Source organism: Musca vetustissima, unplaced genomic scaffold (assembly GCF_032173495.1).
Source record: "Musca vetustissima isolate MV318-11 ecotype Yass unplaced genomic scaffold, APGP_CSIRO_Mvet_v1 utg39023, whole genome shotgun sequence".
In the NCBI taxonomy this organism is placed as follows: Eukaryota; Metazoa; Arthropoda; class Insecta; order Diptera; family Muscidae; genus Musca; species Musca vetustissima.
Genome location: NW_026879434.1, coordinates 92,477 through 115,276, shown reverse-complemented (window position 1 = coordinate 115,276; position 22,800 = coordinate 92,477). Strand labels below are relative to the sequence as shown.

The 22,800-nt window shown below is 32.4% G+C and overlaps 5 protein-coding genes across 5 annotated transcripts in view; 3 read left to right on the top strand and 2 right to left on the bottom strand.

Annotated features, from left to right (window-relative positions):
- The window catches only part of LOC133324346 (protein phosphatase 1 regulatory subunit 14B), a 153,504-nt gene that overhangs the window by 43,766 nt on the left and 86,938 nt on the right, over window positions 1–22,800 (top strand). The gene's annotated exons all lie outside the window — the stretch shown is intronic.
- Window positions 1,494–4,170, top strand: LOC133324344 (uncharacterized; the record flags this gene model as incomplete). Its single annotated transcript, XM_061533190.1, has 3 exons — window positions 1,494–1,911; window positions 2,378–2,512; window positions 4,106–4,170. Coding segments are annotated over 3 exons (618 nt in total), but the record flags the coding sequence as incomplete, so codon positions are not given.
- LOC133324340 (ER membrane protein complex subunit 3) lies at window positions 5,774–6,659 on the top strand. Its single transcript, XM_061533186.1, has 2 exons — window positions 5,774–5,969; window positions 6,044–6,659. Exons 1-2 carry the CDS (start codon window positions 5,821–5,823, stop codon window positions 6,657–6,659), a joined length of 765 nt encoding a protein of 254 aa, XP_061389170.1. The 5' UTR covers window positions 5,774–5,820.
- LOC133324343 (uncharacterized) lies at window positions 7,023–7,911 on the bottom strand. The gene is made up of 3 exons (XM_061533189.1): window positions 7,828–7,911; window positions 7,577–7,768; window positions 7,023–7,511 (listed from the first exon to the last, which is right to left on the bottom strand). The coding sequence occupies exons 1-3, from the start codon at window positions 7,909–7,911 to the stop codon at window positions 7,023–7,025; spliced, it is 765 nt and encodes a 254-aa protein (XP_061389173.1).
- LOC133324339 (nuclear pore complex protein Nup107) lies at window positions 9,100–11,773 on the bottom strand. Its single transcript, XM_061533184.1, has 2 exons — window positions 9,529–11,773; window positions 9,100–9,464 (listed from the first exon to the last, which is right to left on the bottom strand). The coding sequence occupies exons 1-2, from the start codon at window positions 11,705–11,707 to the stop codon at window positions 9,100–9,102; spliced, it is 2,544 nt and encodes an 847-aa protein (XP_061389168.1). The 5' UTR covers window positions 11,708–11,773.

The window sequence follows — 22,800 nt, the reverse complement described above, 5'->3', positions numbered from 1 at the left end:
TAAAAGTTATTTCGTGAAAGAATTCAATAAGCCGACAAAAACAAAGATTATGTCTAGTTTAAGGCTTGATCTCTGATCATTTGAAATATATATCCAACGAGATATAGGCATCCAAAGTCCCGCAGTGGCACTTGTATTTTCCCGTTGCAAACTACAAGGTTCTTAACGGATCTTGGATTTCAAACCGAACCCCGACTGGACCTTAAACTAGGCTTGCTGTGGATTTAATTGGTAAATACATTTTTTATACGAAAATACAGTTTTTACATGAAAAATTAAAACAAAAATTCGCTGTGATAAATACAAAACTTTAATAGGTATTGACATTTGGAAAAAATCGAAAAATTACTAACCTTTGATGCGATTCCGATATTCATCCATAGGAACGAGATGCCAAAATATGTACGCACTAATATCTTTGAACCACGACTCACTTGTTTTAATAAATTAAGAAAAAGCAAGAACTTTGAATTTGTTTTAACGAACGCGACGACCCCGACAATTACCGTTTATTGAAAACTACAACCAGGGCTGCCAGATTTGACGATTTATCGTCATTTTGACGATTTTTTAGTCAAAAATTGAAAAATGACGATTTGACGATTTTTGCCCAGAAAATGACGATTTTTGGTGATTTTACTAATATGGCAATATTTGGGTTCTTTTTGTTATGGCAACAACAAAAATGTATAAAGCGAAAGAAAAAGTAAAAAGAAGATGAATATTTGGCATATGTGTGTTTGCGTGTGAGGTATACTTTTTATTGTTACAAAGCCAACAACAGTTTATGTTTGGATGAAAATACCAATCAGCTGTGCCGTTCTCTGGATAGACAGCAGCAAAACAAACGAATGTTAACGGTTTTTGTTTTTGACACGGGCAAATGAAATAAAATTGGTGAACGGAAAAGTTGATATATTAAATTTATTTCAATTTATACAAAGTTTTTACAAGTTCTTAATATTTGCTGGTTTTAAAGGAATTATGGACAAATTTTTAAACAGAGACGGTGGTAAGTGTCGGCTTTGGCAGATATCAGGAGAAATATTATATGGTTTTATAAAACATTTCAGCAAGAAACTCGAATAGTTCGACATTGGTAAAATTTAATAAATGCATTTATGAAAACAAAGCATTCAAATTCCAATATTTACTTTAGGATTGCAGAAAAAGGCGCAAGTTAAAGAATGATTGGATGGAACATCCAGACATTAAAAACTGGGCGCAGAAAAAAACCAACCATATTTTCTGTGGATTCTGTAATTGTGACCTTAAAGTTTCATCCGGAATAGCTGACCTTTTAGCTCATTCGCACACAAAAAAACATCAAGCTGCGGCCAGTTCTATTACACCAAATCAGAAAAAAATAGATGAAGTGTTTGTTCCCAATCAAAACGTTGGTATCAAGAAGGCAGAAATACGATTGTGCCTCTTTATTGTGGAACACAACCTTCCATTTCTAGTTGCTGACCACATGACCAACGTTTATCATCCATCCTCATTTGATTGTAATTAAATGTATATGTCATTCTTTAGCTTTATGCTCTTCATATGCATGTCTGCAACTACCTTCAGCAGTTGAGACATTGGCAAGGAATATTTTTAATTACATTTCCAACAGTCCTAAAAGATCCAACCTATATAAAGAAATCCAAAAACTGTTGGACATTCGTCCAAAAAAAATGTTGCATCCAGGTCAAACAAGGTGGTTGTCTTTAGAATCAGTTGTTGTCCGGATTTTGGAACTTTATGAACCCTTAAAAATTTACTTTTCATTTGCGGCCAATGTCGACAAAATTGATACTGCTAATATTATATTTGAAAACTTAAATGATACTAATGAAATTTACGTGTCATTTTTAAAATATATTCTAGCAATTATTAATAATATAAACAAAATGTTTCAATTTTGTAAAACATGACTTTTTAAAGACTGATCAGATATATTTAGTTGATTTTAATAATAGAAACAATTTCTTAGACAATGATCAAATATATTTGGGCATACATGCAAAGGAATTGTTAACAAAAACAAAACTTAATTCAAGTGAAACGAGTAAAATATATAATAACTGTATAAATTTTTATATTGAACTTTGTACACAAATTTTAAAAAGATTCGATTTTGAAAGCATTTTTAAAAGTTTATCTATGATAAGTCCCACGTATATTAGAAATGAAAAAAATAATTCATTTTTCGATATCCTTAAAGAATTTCCACATTTTGTAAACGAAGATGAAAAACAAAAATTGGATTCGGAATTTCGCGAACTAAGGTTGTTTGATTTTAATAACATTTGTGAAAATAATGAAACGGATTTATTTCGCTTTTGGAATGCAATATTTGATTTGAAACGTGGCGATGGTTCATATGTTTTTCCTATAATAACTAAATTTGTTCGGAAGATAATGGTATTACCCCATTCATCAGCAAATGTTGAGCGTGTTTTCAGTCAAGTAAACCTTAATAAAACGAAAAGTCGAAATTCCCTCAATAAGGATTCAATGGAGGGTATACTTTATACCAAAGATTATTTGAAAATTAACAAAACAAATTGTTATGATACATTAATTAAAACCGACATGTTGAAAATGATTAACTCAAATATTTATTTACAAAATGAATGACTTTATAAAAGTCGAAATGCCTATTCAAATATTTATTTATAAAATAAATTAATTTCTTGATTAGCTTTAAGTACAAACGTGTTTAATAAATTGAATACCTATTTTATGTTCCTTTTAATAATAAAAATATATTTAAATATATCTAAATGTTAATTTAGAAAAATTTCAATTTTTGACGATTTTTTGACGATTTTATAAAATGGGTTTGACGATTTTTGCTCAAAAAATCGTCATTTTGACGATTTTCCAAAAAAAAAATCTGGCAGCCCTGACTACAACACCGGAACACACACGTAACCTAGTATTATGAATTTTTTTAAACGAACGCGAGTAAACAACTTTTAACGAATATTGAAAACTACGACACTTTTTGCAATGTTGATTTAAGCAAATTATTAAAACCCCGAACGCGAAACTCATACGGAAAAGAGAAAATATTCCAAGTTATATATTATTTTGTTTTTTTTATTGTAACCAAATTTTTTAAAAAATTAACACACACATTAAATTATATTTTTCCATTCATAATTCTTTAAATTTGCTTTTCCAATAATTTTAACATATAATTTTATAATTTTCTATTATTTGATACACCTTGGTGAATACAGTTGTTGTTATTCACTTTGGAACATTATTTTGTATTCCTCGTATACTCTTATAAATCAGATAAAGTAATTTAACCAAATCTGTGCATTTCCTTGGGAAGCACTGAATTTGCAAGTTTCTGTTCCCGCCTTTTTTTCACAATCAAGACAGTAGAACTTGCACACCAAAAAGTCTTGTTTGATCAAAAATGTCTGCCGTAAGAAAAAAAGCCAACAATGAAATCAAACAAAACCGTTAGTCGAGAGCAAATATTTTTTTATGTTAGTTTTTCTATAGTTTTAAGTTATATTTTATATTGAAATTTATTTGTATAATGTAGCACAGATTATTGTTAACACTTTTTCACAGTTTATATTTTTTAGAATATAATAAAACTTTAAAAATCGTATTAAAACATAAGCGCACAACCGACACGACCGAAACGAAGAAGAACGATAACAGATGTAGTTGAGAGGCTGTTGATACCAATCATTTATCGATGATAGTGATGTACGTCAATGGGAGTTTGGTAACGATTACTTGTTGCTTTGAAATTAAGGAATGTATGCATTTTTGATTAAATTATTGTATTTTATTTAATAACAATTTGAGATAAGTAATTTTAAATTTTTTAAACTATTCACTGCCTTTATCACATTTTCTGTTACATCTATGATTTGCAAATTTTTAATATTTTTTATGATAATTTTTTAATATTAATTTTTGTTGTTTATTCTTGAAAGAGGAATGCATGAAACAAATGTTTTTACACATTAGTTAAAAATAACTTTTTTTATTTTTAACATCTTCCACAATGAATAAAAATTATAATTTTAAATTAGTTGTTTTATTTTAAATATTTTTTTAAATTTGAATTTTTGTTTCACATTAGTGACACAGTACAATTTAAAGAAGTTTTTAAAAAACCGAGACACTACAAACGCCACCACGCATTGAACACCGATAACTGAATTTGCAAACAATCGATAGCAAATCCGTTGGCGCGCTTTTTTACATGCAACAAAGTTTGTCATACACATATAAACGCCGTTTGATTAAAGTCCGCCTGCGACAAGAAAACAATAGGTCAACACTGACAATTGGAAACCGTTATACGTGAAATAAAACTTTTAATGAAAATTTTTTAATGTTTTCAACTACATTCACATTAAATTGGATATATCTTTTGTTCCCAACACATTAATAAGCACTTTGCAAAAGCTTTTATTATTTAAAACACAGTAAAAATTATACAATTTGTTAAAAACCGAGACACGATGAAAGCGACCGCGACAAAGACCTACGATAACTGAATTACAAACAATCGATACAATAAACTATCGAATGTGTGTGATGTACAAGAATGGATGGGTAGAGTGTCGAGTACTTGTTTATTATTCGTTATAAATTTAACGTTTCATTCCATTTCCGTATTATTTTTCCAGTCAAAAACATAAGTTTAAGAATCGAATACTTATTTATTTTTATTATTGTTAATTTTAAATATTTTTACATATTAAATCAATTCAATCAATTTATTTTTATTATAGGAGGTATAACGATATTTTTAATATACGGGAATAATAAAGTACATAGCACAGCAGATCTATGATGCAATGAGTTAAAAATTATGAACAAAAATCCAATTGGAAAAGGAAATGCTTCCTCAATTTACATCTCTTCTATTATGTGTTATTTTAGTTGGTTCCATTTTAAAATATTTAAACGTATATGTGGCTACTTATATTAAAAAAAAATAATTTTTAAATTCTCATTATATTTATTGCAGTTTTTTTTCTTTCAAATAATAATCTTCACCACCACCATAAATTTCTCAAATGAGACTGCCTCTGTAATTATACCATGGAAATAGTATACAACTTAAGTCACTGTTAATGGTTAAATGGTTAAATTTGGTTGAATCTGCCTTCACTTCACCAAAAAGATTATTTTCCTTAATAATAATGAAGTAATGTATTTTTAATAGTAATGTATTATTAATTCCACACATTATTTGTCTTTTCCCGTACTGGAAGAATCTACAACTTTTTACTACGATAACGAATTTTCCTTTATGTTATTGAAGAAAATAGTAAAATCTAGTAGATTCTTGCAGTAAATGTTATTTTTAACACACATATCCCGTTTGCAAATAAGATATATTATTCGCGCTTCTTCTTCTCCCCTGACTTCTCTTTGGCATGCAAAGTGAGATGATATCCTTTTGTTATTAATACTTAATAATTTGATAGCCTAGCATCACTAATCGGTAGCCTTGTTGTTGTGTTTTTGTTTCGTTTAGTAATAAAAATCGCAAATTAAATATAAAATTAGCTCCCGTACTTAAGAAATGATAAAAATTGTCAAAAAATCATAATTTCCCTGATGTAAATGTACCATTAGGGATTCATTTTGTTCATATGTTCCCAACAACAAATAAAATCATTGGCAACCCTACACACCACCATAATTGACGTTTGCTATTGTGATTGACAGGGGCAAACGTCACATTTTTGACATTAATTAGTGACTCTTATTTGCTCTGCTCGCGGAAAAATATTGTATAGGAAAATTCTGTATATTTTTGACGAATTTTAATAAATAAATATGACAGAATTACTTATCGATCCCAATATTCGTGTTTGGGTATTTCTTCCCATTGTCCTGATTGCGTTTTTCATTGGTATTTTACGGCATTATGTTACGATTTTGATAGCCTCACAGAAAAAGGCTGAAATCACACAGATACAAGACAGGTAAATTATAAATTATACGAAACACAATAAATTGGACCTTGTGACCTGAATTCCATAAATTTTTCCCATTACAGTCAAGCCATGATTAGGGCACGTCTGTTGCGTGAAAATGGTAAATATTTGACAGCCCAATCGTTTGCTATGCGTAAAAATTTCTTCAACAACGAGGAGACTGGCTATTTTAAGACCCAAAAGCGAGCACCTGTACAACAAAATTCCACAGCGATGATAACCGATATGTTGAAGGGTAATTTCGTTAATATGTTACCCATGGTGATCATTGGTGGCTGGATCAATTGGATGTTTAGCGGTTTTGTTACAACAAAAGTGCCTTTCCCATTGACGTTGCGTTTCAAACCTATGTTGCAGCGTGGTATTGAATTGGCCTCCTTGGATGCCGCTTGGGTTTCTTCGGCCTCCTGGTATTTCTTAAACGTTTTTGGTTTGAGATCAATTTACACCTTGGTGTTGGGTGAAAACAATCAGGCTGATCAGACCCAGGCTCAGGCTGATGCTATGACCGGTGCTGCCATGACAATGCCCCAAGATCCTAAGGTAGCATTCAAGGCTGAATGGGAAGCATTGGAAATCACCGAATATCAAAATGCATTGAAAAATGTCGACAGTGAACTGTTGCAGTTAACCGCACCCAGTGATGCGGTGGCTCAAGAAAATAGCATTAGACACTAAGAGGAGACAATGGGAATTTTTTTCCTCACATTTATTTTTGGGAGTTTTTCATGTCATAAGAATGTGGCTTTGGAACTGAAATTCATTTCTTCTTGTTTTATGGCCACTCTTCTTTTATGATAAAGGGGAAACTTTCTAAAATAAAGGCGAACAGAGCATTTCAGTTTTTCTTTCTTTTAAATCTTATAGTAAATGTAAACTTTTGATAGCAAAAGTTGAGGGATAACAAAAAATTATGTTCTTTTTGTTTGTGTACTAGAATTTTAATTTTATTTAAATACAAAAAATATAATAATTTTAATAAAAAAATAAAATTAGAAAATATACCAAATATAAATCGTGGTATTTTCGGTAAACAGACTACTAATCACCCTTTTCAGAAGCTGTTGTTGTTTGTGGCAAATCAAGCAAACCATCATCTATTGTAGCGGTCATGCCGCCAATGCTCCTAGTTTCGTCAGTTGTTTTGGAAACTTGTGGCGGCTCATCTGTTGCCTGCATTCGATTTGATAGGGGCGAAGGTGGCCTGGCTGCTGGTATTTTCCATATTAATGACTTTTTCGTTTTTGGCTTTTGTATCAATTGATATTCATTGGGTAGTTCATTTTCTTGATACAGACGATCGGTGAAATAGATACGACGTATTCTAACATTGGCATGTATTTGTAAACGTACAGTTTCCATATAATTTGTGCCATAGGCCCGACGTGTAAAATCGGCTAAATTAAAGTGAATTTGATTCCAACCCGCAGACATGCCCATTGGCATTGAGGTGCAAAATGGTTTCACCGATGTCTTGCTTTGGAAATTTGACACCCGAAAGCGGCGTAAAAAGCGCTGATCATCAATTATCTGAGGATATACAATATGGGAATAACATTGGGGTTCCATATATTTAATTTTGAGAGTCTCCTCACCTTCACTTCAAACGAAAAACATTTATGCATATTTTTAATTAGCAAAACCAGAAATGGTAACTTAATTCCCAATTCTTTCCTGGGATCTCGTGGTGAACTGATATACATGGTGGAAACATTGGTACCCATTATTTCAATAACCATGGATTTGATATCATCGTCCAAGACACGTTTCACATAACCATTTTGGGTCTGAATGGACATAATAAAATTAAAAAAAAATTGGTTTGAAATTTTGAACCTCTACTTACATGAATTGACCAGTTATCCAATGGGCTACCTCCCACACTATATAACACCGAAAAACAACCCTTTTGATAGACCGTGCGATACATGGAAAAAAGTGAAGTTATTTCTTTTAAATTCCCCAGTCAAATTGATAAAAAAAAAATGTAGAACTGATTTTTGTCAAATTATTCTATAACAAGTAGGAGAGTCTGAACAAAATCTACCGTGGCGTGGATTTTTTAAAATATTTTTTCTACAAGACTCAAAATCGAGTGGTGGATTTTTTAAAATATTTTTTTCAAGGCGTGGATTTTTTAAATATTTTTTTTAAGTCGTGGATTTTTTAAATATTTTTTTCAAGGCGTGGATTTTTTAAATATTTTTTTCAAGGCGTGGATTTTTTTGTAAATATTTTTTTTCAAGACGTGGATTTTTTAAAAATTTTTTCAAGGCGTGGATTTTTTAAATATTTTTTTCAAGGCGTGGATTTTCTTAAATATTTTTTTCAAGGCGTGGATTTTCTTAAATATTTTTTTCAAGGCGTGGATTTTTTAAATATTTTCTTCAAGGCGTGGATTTCTTAAATATTTTTTTTCAAGGCGTGGATTTTTTAATTATTTTCTTCAAGGCGTGGATTTCTTAAATATTTTTTTTCAAGGCGTGGATTTCTTAAATATTTTTTTTCAAGGCGTGGATTTTTTTAATATTTTTTTCAAGGCGTGGATTTCTTTTTATTTTTTTAAGGCGTGGATTTTTTAAATATTTTTTTCAAGGCGTGGATTTCTTAAATATTTTTTTCAAGGCGTGGATTTCTTAAATATTTTTTTCAAGGCGTGGATTTCTTAAATGTTTTTTTCAAGGCGTGTATTTCTTAAATATTTTTTTCAAGGCGTGGATTTCTTAAATGTTTTTTTCAAGGCGTGGATTTTTTTAAATATTTTTTCAAGGCGTGGATTTTTTAAATATTTTTTTCAAGGCCTGGATTTTTTAAATATTTTTTTCAAGGCCTAGATTTTCTTAAATATTTTTTTTCGAGGCGTGGATTTTCTTAAACATTTTTTTTCAAGGCGTGGATTTTCTTAAACATTTTTTTTCAAGGCGTGGATTTTCTTAAACATTTTTTTTCAAGGCGTGGATTTTCTTAAACATTTTTTTTCAAGGCGTGGATTTTCTTAAATATTTATTTTAAGGTCTCATTAAAAATATTCAAATCCCTTTAACAATTACATATTTTATTAGAAAAAATTCTTAAAATGTATACAAAAAAAGAAAAAAATGAAATAAGACAAAATAAATTATACTGTTACAGGATAACCCCATGGATCCAATTTCCGATTTAACAATTCCAATGAAGATTCTGCCAATTTGGATAATAATTCAGCCAACTTATGTTTGGTATATACTTTATATAGCTGACGATTTTCGGAGGCAATTTCATCGGCCAATTTAACACATCCTTGATAATCCTCGGATAAATGTAGAACTTTATGCAGTAACAGCGTTATTTCCGGTATACAAATACTACGAATTTTATCCAATTGTATTTGACGATTTTCCCAGGTGATGTGACTAATATTTGTGGGATCTTTGGGTGTGTCGGGATCAATAAGCCAACCTTTTTCGGGGAACAGCAAGACATTGAAAAGGGAATCACGACAGACTGGAAAAAGAAAAAGTCAAATTTATATTTTCATTTAATTGGATTTTTTTTTGATTTTAATTACCTCTAGCCTGTTCCTCCAGCGACACTTTCCAACGATTCAATTCACCGCGATAAACCTGCTCCTTGTGTTCCGAAGCCATGCGTTCTGTGAAGTTCGCTCCAGCTGTAACCAATTGGGGTTCCTTGGGACGATTGTGATATAAACGCGACCATTCATTAAAAGAATCAATCGCGGCCAAATATACTTTATAGCTGAGATACTCTTTAATGCTACAATCTTCACGGCAGGGGAAATTATCTTTACTTCCATAGATATTCAAAATATGACTAAGCGAATCTTGTGGTATCATATCATATACCGCCCGAACACATTCCATTTTATTTTCAGCCAAAAAGGAGCGAATCATAGCATTTCCCTGCCACAGCAATTCACCACGCTGTGTGGGTAAGAAGGTTAACCATTCCAAGGCCTTAATTTTATGTTGATCAAATGCTGAAATGTCACCATGCTGCAAAGGTTCCTCCTGCATTTGTTGTAGATCAGTTTCGAGGGGTTCCTTTTGACGTATAGTTTCCACTGTGTGGCGGGTAATGTTTTCAACATCAAGATGGGCCTGCATAGCCTCTTCCAGGGCAGCTTGACGAGCTGGGGTGTCATGTAAGGTTTCTAAAAATTTGGAATACAATGACACCTGCATATTACTCGGTAGGGCGGCCGTGTAAAATGCAACCAATTGGGCATCTTTCATCTGTATTAAACATTCAACATAGGCGGCAATTATGCGATCTGCCGTTTCCTCTTTATCCACCCTTCCGATTTGTCGCATAAACAACACAATATGGGTTAAAAATCTTAACATATGTGATGATACCGAAGGATCTTTGCTATCCAATAGCTGATCCTCCTCAATCCAACGACGTATTTGTTGCAGTAACTCCGTGACATTATCAAGTATCAAATATTTTTGAATAATGCCAACTTTACTTTGAGCATAATCCCGGACAGCGGCATCATTGTGTACCAAAAGTTCATCGAATATTTGTTCCATGGACATTTTGGCATTCCAATATTCTTCGGGCATTGGGTGATAGGGTTTAGGACAGTTGGCTCTTATTTCACTTTCCACACGTATATCAACCTGGACTTTGAGATATGCCCATAGGAGATCTTCCCAGGAATTAATTAACAATGATTTCAAAGATTCCAAGTGGCCGCAGAAGGTTCCAGCAATTGCCCGGGTGTATTCATCAAATTTCTTTGAGTCAGCCATCATCCAGGCATACTTCTTCCATATATCCCTTCGCGGATTACCTTCAATGGGTACCTTTTCCTTGGAGTTACCATGCATGGGTTCATAATTGGGATCTTCATGGAGACGCCAACCCTCCAAAATAGCTGCACGCCATGTTTGTCCACAGTACTTACACAATGCCATAGCCTCATCAATGCGCCCTTGGCGGATTTCTTCGAATATGCAACGCGACAGACGCATATTATCCTCCTCATCCAAAGTGTGCAGAGGTTTCTTTTCCCTTATGGGTGCATCAGGATCTAGAGATTTGACAATTTCCCCACCCGAACTAAAAGCAATCTGCTGTTGTTTTTTCAACTGAAACAGTGTGTTTTCCCAGGCCACAGTACGATCAGTTGTATGCCCTATCTGGGGTCCAGTCATTTTCTTTTCATAACATGCCTCCAACCAATCAATAATTAGCTGATATTCTCTCAGGGTGGAATTACAATTGTATAATTGTGAAATGACTTCCTTCTCCGATCCACCCATTGTAGGCATTTCATCCATTCCTTGATCCGTAGATTGCAATAGAATACGATCTTGATACAGGGCATATAGAAGTTTCCATGTTTTACATTCCAAATCCAACCATTCCACTTTGGATTTTGTACGGTTGTCACCACTCCTTTGGACATCTTTCAAACATTCCTCCAGTATGGCGGAACAAGTGTGTATCAGATCTTTGATGGTATCAAACACTTCGGAATCATTAGTTCGTGCCTGCAATACTTCCAAAAATTGTGGAAACAATGTATCGGCCTTTTCCTTGAACACATCCATTTGCTCAATAACTGAGCGATCACAAAGGCTGGTTGTATCACCCGCTCCTCCATGAAATGATGAACTAAATAGACCACTGTTATTCATTTGAGAATTGTCCAGCATTCTCTGTAACTCTCCGGGCAATAGCGAAATGGAAAAATTATGCGAATCCCCTTCGCCCATGGTGTCAGCACGTTCACGTTGTGGTGTCCGGGGTTTGATATTAATCAAACCACGTTTACCAATAAATGGACTACCAGTAGACATTTTGACCAATTGATTTTGCGAACTATGTATGGCTCAATCTCGAGTTTTTATTGAATTTATGCAAATTTTAATACTAAACAAAATGAAAACAAAAACACGATAATAACACGGGAGTAAAACGCGCAAAATATGCTACCGGTTAGTGATGTCAGTCTATCAATTACTTAAGGTATCGATAACAAAGGGCAATCATCTCACTATGCATAGCAAAGATATATAAATAGAGAAGAGGAAGCAGCAACTCTCTCACAATCTGGGCAATATATATTATTTAAAATAAAATTTAAATTGATATGTAAAATTAAATGTAAACTTCTTTAAAATACATGTTGGAGATGCATTTGTATCTGTTATTAATGAGGAAGATGATTTTTTTTTTTTTTTTTTTTTTTGGACTCGACAGTTGATTTCTCCGTCAAGAAGTAGTTGGTACCCGATACCCGAAGTATTCATGTACCAGTTGCTAAGTTATCGGTTATCGATTGTTAGTTCCTTTTATTGGTATTTTCTTCTAGTGGTGTGTGCGTATTATAGTTGTATGTTGTTTTTCTTAATGAATTTGCACAATTCATTAAAGTGTTCGCTGGAGAAGGTTTTGAGAATCGCTGGTAAGTCCGAGAAAATCGTGAAAAAATTGTAATTTAACCGCTCACTGTTGTATTTAGGACATACAAAGATTTGGTGATTGTCGGTGTTTGGTATATTGCAGATTTCGCATATGTTGGAATTTACAGCCTTTATTAAAAACAGGTAAGTTTTGCCATAGGTGTGTCCTGTGAAAAGACGATTAATGAGTTTTATGTTACCAGGAGTGAGGTTAGTGCCATAAAACCAGTGACGAGTTGGCGGTTCAGGAAAAAATTGGGAGAAGTATGTGCCTTTTCTTGTGATGATATTTTTGTAATTTTCATTCCATTCTCTCCATAGGTGTTGATAAACTAATGAATAGCCATCCTTTATTGCCAGCTTAGTGGTTATGGATGCCCCGACTTGAGCTGCGTATTTTGCAAAGAAGTCTGCCCTTTCATTAGCAGGGATACCAATGTGCGAAGGAGTCCAAATAAAAGTGAGTAGAGATATTTTACTATTGTTGACCTTTTTGATGATATCATTGGCTAGGTAGTTTTGTACCGTATTGTTTTTGAGAATTTGACACGCATTCTTGCTGTCAGTTAGTATGGTTGCCTTATTGATGTTGTCTTCAATCATTATATCAATCGCTTTGTTTATTGCATGTAATTCACCCATCAGGGAAGACATTTTTCTTGATATTTTAAACAGAAAATTTTGGTCCTTGGTGATATTGCACACTGCACATCCGGTCTCATTTATAGAAACAGAAGCGTCTGTTGCCCAAATGGAATGACCTGTGCTTATTAGATTTTGAAGTTTTTCTTGCAAGATTGCTCTAAAGTATTCATTGGGTTGTGCGTTTTTGGAAGAATTGAATAAATTCATAAAATAGGTGATATTTTTCCTGGGATGTTCGGCTTTGTTGACCACAATTTCATCAAAAATATGTTTAAATTTGGTGTAAATTAGTCCCAAGCTCGTTTTGTTTGTGGAGTTTCTGGTTATACTGTTGTACAGTTGTGGATTGTGACATTTAAATTTTATTAATTCTTTTGCAGTTAAGTATTGACTTCGTTGCTCGGGTGGCAACATAAGTGCTAAGGCATAAATTGTGTGTGTAGGAGTAGATGGTGTTAGGCCAAGATTCCTTCTTAATAATTGATTCTGAAAGGTGGTGAGTTTCTTATTTAGATATGCAGGCATATGGGCCATTGATGAAATGCAATATTCAGTTTTAGAAAAAACTAGTGATTTTGCTAGATTAATTGAAATATTGGGGAGCAGGCCGTGTTTGTTGTTGTTGATCATTTTTAGAGCGTTAATTGACGTTGTACAGGAGGAAATTACTTCGTCATAATGCTCTTTCAGGGATAAACTGTTTTTAATGTGCCTTCCCAGAAATTTTATGCTATTAACTGGAGTGATTTGTGTGCCTTGTAGTCTGATGTATGGAACTTTTTTTGGGCCTTTGGCTACGTACATGACGGCTGTTTTCTCAGCATTGTATTTTAGATTAAGTCGTGAGAGTAAGTTGTGAAACTCGATGGCTTTTTGTTGTAGATTTACATTTGCCGAATCAAAGTCTTTGTGAGCAGATAATAAAATAAAGTCATCCGCAAATTGAAAAAGATAAGTGTTGATGTTGGAAATTCCGTGTAAGCCCAAAGTGTATATGTTGAAAAGAAGAGGACTTAGACAACTGCCTTGGGGTAGTCCATTGTAAATTTCGAGTGAATCATCTCCCATTACGAGTATTCGACGACTTAGAAAGTTGATTATCCAATCTGTAACATCGGGTGAGCATTCGATCTCCTGCAGAATTTTGTGGAGTATTTCTATTTTGACGCAATCATAGGCTTTTTCAACATCCAAAGAAAGAATAATTACTTTTTCACCCATATTTTTGTGATGATTAATTGTGTGCAGAATGTTGTTGATACACATAGACGAGGACATGTGTTTTCTATATGCGTAAGTTGTGTGGGGCAGTATATTATTATCATGAATGAATTTTTGCAAACGTTCTTTAATTATCAGATTAATTATTTTTAGAGGAACTGAGATGAGAGCTATTGGTCTATAGTTAGTAAAAACATCCAGATTTTTTCCTTTCTTTGGTATTGGTACAATTTTGATTTTTCTCCAGTCTTCTCTTATTTTACATGTTTTCCATAACTGGTTTATTGCATTGAAAAAGGAAGCTTTCGCAGATTCTGATAAATGATTTATCATATTATAAGAAATACCATCCAAACCAGCAGCGGAGGGCTTCTTTTTATTTTTAAGGACTAGGAGAAATTCATCGATTATTAGATCTGTACGATTTGTTTCAGAAGATAAAGCAAACTTAATTGGAAGATTGTCAGGGACTTGTTCTCTGAGGTGAGATAAAAACCGCTTGTTGTTGTCAGAAGACCATTTGCTTTTGCTTTGAGTTGATAAAAAATTTTTGCAGCCACGAACAAACTGAAAAAGTGATTTAGAACTAGGTTCTTTGTTTAAATTTTGTACTTTTTCCTTGAAGGAGTGTTTTTTGGCATATTGAACGGCGTTTTTAAATTTTTTGATCATTTTTATTAAGTTTCTAGCATTGATGTCATTGTTATGCAGATCGTAAGTTTTTTGAGCTGCTAATTGAAGACGGTATTGTTTCTCTACATATGAGTCCCACCAAATTTTTGGTGTTTTTTGGTTTTCCTTTAAAGTGTAGGTAGAATTTTTAATTTCCGCTGTTATTTTTGATTGAATTTCATCGAAGTTGTCATTCAGAGACAATTTCCCCAGGTTTCGTAATAATTGTTTTTTAGCTAAAAATTTTTGCCCTTTATTTTTGATACTGTTGAAAGTTAGTGTTATTGGGAAGTGGTGACTTCCTCCAATCATAGCATTGAAAATTTTCCATTGTATTTGAAGGTTGGAATTGGAAAATGAAAGATCCAAAACAGAACCATTCAAATCCGTAATATTTCTTTTAAAAGTATATCCTCCATCGTTTAAGCATCGAAAATTCGTAGCATCAAAGATTTCTTTTATAGTCTTTCCACGTTGTGAGACATATATATCTCCATAAGCAGAATGTCTGGCATTAAAGTCTCCGCATATGAGAGTATTTGGGCGATTTTCTACCAAGGATATTAATTTCACTAGTTCATTTTTAATTGTAGCACATTTGACAGAATGTGGAAAGTATACAGACACTAAAGTAAAATTGTTTGTTAGGTTGGTAGTTTGACAAATTAGTATGTCGAGAGGAGTTTCAAAAGGAATCTTTTTGTATTGGATATTGTTTTTAAAGAGTATAGCTACTCCGCCGTAGTTATCACTTCTTTTTTTTGATATTATTTTATAATCTTGAAAAGTTGATAAATTTTTGCTTTCATCGATATTAAAAATTTCACTTAAAAAGCATATGTCTATATTTAGCTTTTTAAGGTGGAATTCAAGGAAGTTTTTGTTTTTGGTTAAGCTTTGTACGTTGTATTGTAGTAGATTCATATTAATTTATTTATTTATTAAAAAATTGCAGGATGTGAGTCGTCTGTGGGGACTGTGATTTTGGTTCCTGTAAATAAACTGTTTGCTGCAAATGGAAGCAGTGATTGCTGGAAACTTTTTAAAACATTTAAGCCTTCTGTGCTATTAAGAGATGTGAGTATCTTTGACATTTCTTTTGCAAAAAGATTAAGAGTTTTTTCTAATTCTGTGACTTTAGAGAAATTATCTTGGCTGAAGGTGGGCCTGGAAGGCGATATTTGGATTGGATCGGCAATGGCATGACGTATTTGAATTCTGGGTGAAGCAACTTGGCTATATTTTGTTTTTGTAACTCTTTTGTTTATCTCTTCATAAACACTTCTTTTTGGTGCACTGTTTTTTATTAGAGGGGGGAATGCATTATTGTATTTTTCTTCTGAGAGAATTTGGAAGCGATTTTGTGTTTCAGGGTACTTCTGAACAACTTCCTTTCTTGACAGATTGGAGAGGGCCATGATACTCCTTATATTTTTTTCGGATTTCCATTTTGGGCATTTATTAGAATCTGTAGCGAAATGATCAGTACTGCTGCATAGGATGCAACGCGGGGAGCTGCATATATCTTTGCATGTAGTACTTGAGCGACAATCTTGACATTTTTGTTCCTTTGGACAGTTATTGGGACAAATCATAGTTTTACCGCAACTTAAACATTTTTTCATTGACCTGCAACGAATAGCTATGTGTCCTAGACGTCCACAGTTCAAGCAGAGACGTACTAGTGGCACATACAGTTCCGGGGTTATTTTGGTACCACACATGAATATTTCGGTAGGTACACCATCGTATATGACACCGATTTTGATAGTTTCTGTATATTCCAGAGTATTATTTTCATTTTTCCTTGTGAAACGATAAACTGAGACAACATCCATATCGTTATTAGCTTCTATTTGTTGCTTAATTGTAATGGCTGAGATACTTTTTGGTACGTTTTTAATGATGTAAGAGCGCTGAACAAATCTTTCAGGAATGAATGCTTTTAGGCCTATTTGCTTTAAGTTCTTATTTTGCGCAAAATTGTTCGCTGAGTTAGCATTATTAAAAGTTAATCTGAATGTGTTATAACCAATGTTTTTGCAGGCATAATCCGTAATATTAATTTTTTGGAATTTGGCATAAAGGTGCAATTCGCAATTTTTCCTCCTTGTACTTATTGGAGTTTCTGAAGAAACTAGAACAAAAAAAGGGCCAGGATGATACGTTGGATACAAAATGGATTCCTTGTTTAGAGAATTGTAGTTGTATTCATTTTCATTGTTTGTAGGTAGTTGTGCGTTTGCATTAGTGTTAACAGTCTTAACTGGGGATCCATAATTGTTTTTAAAGGCTTTTGTTTCTTTGGCAATACTGCTGGCTTTTCTTTTGTTTTGCTCCCCCGGTGGAGGAGGTGGCGGAGGAGGAGGTTCCCCTACTCCCCCCATTTTAAAATTATTAAAATTATCTTTTTAATTTAAAGATGATGTAAAACACTTGTTTTAAATTAAAAGCGAAAACCGCGAAAAAAGAAAAAAAATTGTAAGTGTGTGTGTGTTTGCAGGTATTGGTTTGTTGTTGTTGATGTTGAAAATGAAAGTTAAGCGACCAGCGCGAGAAAGTAGTCTAATGTCAACAAAAGTTGAAGAGCGACTGAAGATGATTTTTTCAATGAAGTTAAAGCAGAGTTTAACAAATGTAACCATTTTACTGTGAATGATATTGTGGACTACTACACTACATTTTTAAGCTTATTTAAAAAAAAAAAAATATATAAATGTAAAATAAAAAATTACTATTAAAACACATTTATTTATAATATAAGTAACACTATAAACAATAAAATCTCTTAAAAAACAGAAAAATCTAAAAATAATAATAAAATAAAGTTAATTGGAAGCAGCATTTCCTTTTCCAATTGGATTTTTGTCCATATTAACTCAATGTTCTTGGATCGACAGTACAATGCATTTGATATTAAAAGAAAATTGATATTAAAAGTTCTACTTTTCGGCTAACGGTTTCGTGAAATTACAATGTTGGGCATTTGTTCTGTAGACGCAGTCTGGCTGTAATCAAACGCCGTTTGTGAGAGTACGGCCAACATTGTTATTTATATAAAAGTGCGCCAAAGGAAGTGCAAAATAAAGAGATAACAAATAAAATGTATTTAAATTCGCATTTTAAGGAAATGTATAGCAAATATGGTAACAATTAATAAAGAGAATAAAAATGTAAAATTATGTTTATTACCAAAAAATAATAAAATAATGTTTATTACCAGAAAAAGTTCTAACTCAGTAAAAAACAATGTTGTACAACAATAAAAATTTTAAATTATGTTTTAACTATAAAAAAATAAAAAAAAAAACATATTAAAATGTGCCTTTAGATTATTATCAATCTCATTGTCATCATTATTCATAGCGGAAACGGTAAAAAAATACGAATTATTAAAATTAATTATGATTACCAATAAACAAGTACTCGCCACTCTAACCGTCCACTCATATACATCATACAATCGATGGCTTATTGTATCGATTGTATGCAATTTAGTTATCGGAGTTCTTACTCATGGTCGCTCTCATCGTGTCTCGGTTTTTAACAAATTGTTTAAATTATACAGTGTTTTATCTAATTAAAACTATTGCAAAGTGTTTATTAATGTGTCGGGAACATAAAACGCATGAAATATAATATGAAATGTAGTGCAAAATATTAAAAAACTTGCATTAAAAGTTCCATTTCACGGATAACGGTTTCCAATGACCAGTGTTGGCCTTTTGTTTTGTTGTCGCAGGCAGACTTTAATCAAAAGCCGTTTATAAGTACATGACCAACTTTGTTACTTGCAAAAAAGAGCGCGAAAAAAATTGTATCGATTGTTTGCATATTCAGTTATCGGTGTACTTTGTCGGGTCTCGGTTTTTAATAATTTCGTTAAATTGTACTGTGTCTTATGTTAGGAAAGCTATTGCAAAGTGTTTATTAAAGTGTCGGAAACATGGGAATTGTGAAATTTAATACGAAATGTTGTGAAAAAGACTATTAAACTTGTATTAAAAAATGTATCCTTCGGCTAACGGTTTAGTGCAATTCCTATGATGGTGTTTTTTGTTCTTGTCGCAGACAGTGTTTAGCTTTACGCCGTTTATGCAGTTAGCGCCACCAACATAAATATCAGAAAAAAGTGATCCAACGGAAGTGAAGTGCAATAAAAATGGAAAATATATATTTATTTCCGTATTTTAATAAATATATGAAGGGAAACATAAATTCAAATGTAAAAAAATTAAGATAAAAAATCATACATTCAAATGTAAAAAAATATGTAAGCTAAAAAATCTAATTTAAAAAATTCTTCAAACCAATTATATTGTTTATTCATAATGGAAGCAGTCAAAAACAAAAAGCCGTTTTTAAATAATGTGTAAAAACATTTGTTTCATTCGTCCCTTCTCTGTAAAAATTACCAACAACAATTAATCATAAAAAATTAACAAAAATCCAAATCATAACGGTAAAAAAATAAAGGCAGTGAATAATTTAAAATTACTGATCTTAAATTTTTATTAAATAAAATATAATAATTTAATTAAAAATGCATACAATTCATTCATGTGCCGTCTTCAGCTTTAAATTTCAAAGCGACAAAAAAATCTAAATTAATTATATTGTTTATTCATATTGGAAGCAGTCAAAAACAAAAGCTTTAAATTTCAGAGCAACAGGTAATCGTTACCAAACTCCCATTGACATACATCACTATTATCGATAAATGAGTTATCAACAGCCTCTCAACTACATCTGTTATTGTTTTTCTTCGTTTCGATCGTGTTGGTTGTGCGCTTTTGTTTTAACAAGATTTTTAATGTTTTATTATATTTTAAAATATAAAAACTGTGGAAAAGTGTTAAGAATAGTGTGTGGTACATTTGAAAAATAAATTTCAATATTAAATATAACTTTAAACTATAGAAAAATCAACATAAAATAATACTTGTTCTCGACTAACGGGTTTTGTGCCATTTCATTGTTGGCTTCTTTTTTCTTGCGGCAGACATGTTTGTTCAAACAAGAATTTTTGGTGTGCAAGTTCGATTTTGTTATTTGTAACAAAAGGCGGCATGAAAATTTAGTGCTTCCTGGGGAAATACAAAGATTTGGTTAAATTACTTTACTTGATTTGTAAGACTATTCCGGGAATGATGTTACATACAAAACAATGTCTTAAAGTTCATAAAGCTGCAACAAATATTTGAAAAATATAAAAATATTGGAAAATAAAAAATTCAAGATTTTGAACAAAAAATTTTTCAAACTAATTAATGTGTGTGCTAAAATTTTAAATCCTTTCTTTCCAAATGAAAGTTGCAAGAAAAAAGATTACTTCGATTATCTCGTGTCGGTATAAGTATCGCGTTCGGTTTTTAAAAATTCGGTTAAAGGAACAAATAATTAATGTGTCGTAGTTTTCAATAATCGTTAAAAGTCGTCCGTCGCGTTCGTTTAAAATATGATTACATAATTTGAAGTTTCGTGTTCCGGTTTATGTTAATTCGTTGCATCAAGTGAGTCGCCGCGATTCGAAAACATGGATATCAACGGTAAGACATTTGAATTCTTTTTTTTTTCAAATTTCAATATTAAATTCTTTCATATTTTTTTCACAGACAATTCTTTTTGATGGGAGGGGCACACAGTATGTATGTCGATCTGGTTTGGGTATAAAAGTATATTTACCAATAAAATCCTACCGAAAATCGGTACTTCATTGTTGTCAAGCCTTCGGCCCGGACGCAAACCTTTTTGAACATAAGTAATAGTTCTAGGCCCACTGATTACAATGGTATACTTGTTTCGTATCCATCCGGAGATATGGTTTTCCAATATTCCGTTGAGCCACATGTATTTTCCCATGCTTTTTATAATTTCCTTGAGGCAATATGGTTCTTTTTCAATGCAATTGAAGTCCTGATTATGAGAACGTAATTGTACTATTATTGAAGAAGTAAATTTTAATATAGTTATTGTGTTCAATATTAACTATATCGTTAAAATCAGGGACTTATGACTATCTGTGATAGAAATTTCAAAGCGATGCCCGACCGGCCTCTAAACAGGACTTGTTCCGTCCTAGCAACACAACAATTTAGGGGTTTCCTTTAGTCGGCATATGGGTGAAGAACAAACATCCTAATTCTCAACTCAAAGTTGGGAAATAATCTTTAAAAAGCTCCCTAAAGTCCGATTAATATATACAAATGGATTTCGAAACAGATGGGTCATAATTTTTTGATCCTAACGATTTAATACTCCTACTTCCGGCTAAATGACTTTGAGTCAAAAAGCAAAAAAGTACCACTGGGTTTTGTCTCACCTTTTAAAAGTACAAAATGGTGGTCTCACAATTACACCACCTTTATTTAAAAGGCATACATGTTGATAAGACATAAAATCTAAATGTGAGTTTTAGACTCAAGTGGCATCGGACCATATACGTTCCTAATAAAGTGGAATATGCACAACAAGGATTTGATATTTGTTCAACAAGATCGATTGTAGTGAATTTCGGACCACCCTTCCCTTGACAAAATGTCCAACATTTTATTTAAATATAATTTTTTATCAAATCAGCGGATTTGACCCCAACATCTCACAATTTAATATTATGTCTGGATTGAAGTCGGGACTTCATACTAGCCTCAGCGTTTATTGAAAAATCTGTTCACCGTCATGCTCGAAATAACTTCTTCAACAGTATAGGCCTTATTATCCACAAAAACCGGATAATATAATTCTTATTATTTTGTTTGCATCGGTCCATGGTCCCACAAGTTAGTCACCCCATACCATGACGTTTACTCAACGTTCGTTCATTTGGCGCCTTTGAATTTTTTTGTCTGGAATTTGATTTGAAACATTTTAACCTGACTGCTGATATAACCAATGTAGGGAGGGTTCTTCACGCCGTCCACCTACTAACAGGTATGACGAGTACTAACGAAGCATATGATTATTATTTAATGACTAAGAAGTTAAGGAATGATAGATGTGAATTTTGTAAATATTATATTTATCAATGTCTATAAACATAAGAGAATAGGCGTGTATTCTTTAAGAAATGATTTTTTCAATGCCAATGACCTTCTGCAGAATGGGCGTGAATTTTTAAGGAATTATTTTTTCATAGTCTATGGCCTTCAAAAAATAGTCGTGGCTTTCTAAAGAATATTTTGTCAAGACCAACAGAAAAAAGGCAGGGATTTTGAAGGTATATTTTTTCAATACCTATGAATTTAAGAAAAATCGTTTTTCAATACAGTAAAACATTCGTGGATTTCAGTAAAACAGTCGTGGATTTTGAAAGAATATGCTTTTCAAAGCCTATGAATTTCAGAAAAATAGGCGTGGATTTTTTAAGGGAATATTTTTTCAATGCCTATGAATTTCAGAAAAATAGGCGTGAATTTTTTAAAGGAAACATTTTTCAATGCCTAGGAACTTCAGAAAAATAGGTGTGGATTTTCTACAGGAATTTTTTTTCAATGCCTAGGAACTTCAGAAAAATAGGCGTGGATTTTTTACAAGAAAATTTTTTCAATGACTAGGAACTTCAGAAAAATAGGCGAGAATTTTTTACAAGAAAATTTTTTCAATGCCTAGGAACTTCAGAAACATAGGCGTGGATTTTTTAAAGGAATATTTTTTCAATGCCTAGGAACTTCAGAAACATAGGCGTGGATTTTTTAAAGGAATATTTTTTCAATGCCTAGGAACTTCAGAAACAGGCTTGGATTTTTTAAAGGAATATTTTTTCAATGCCTAGGAACTTCAGAAACAGGCGTGGATTTTTTAAAGGAATATTTTTTCAATGCCTAGGAACTTCAAAAACAGGCGTGGATTTTTTAAAGGAATATTTT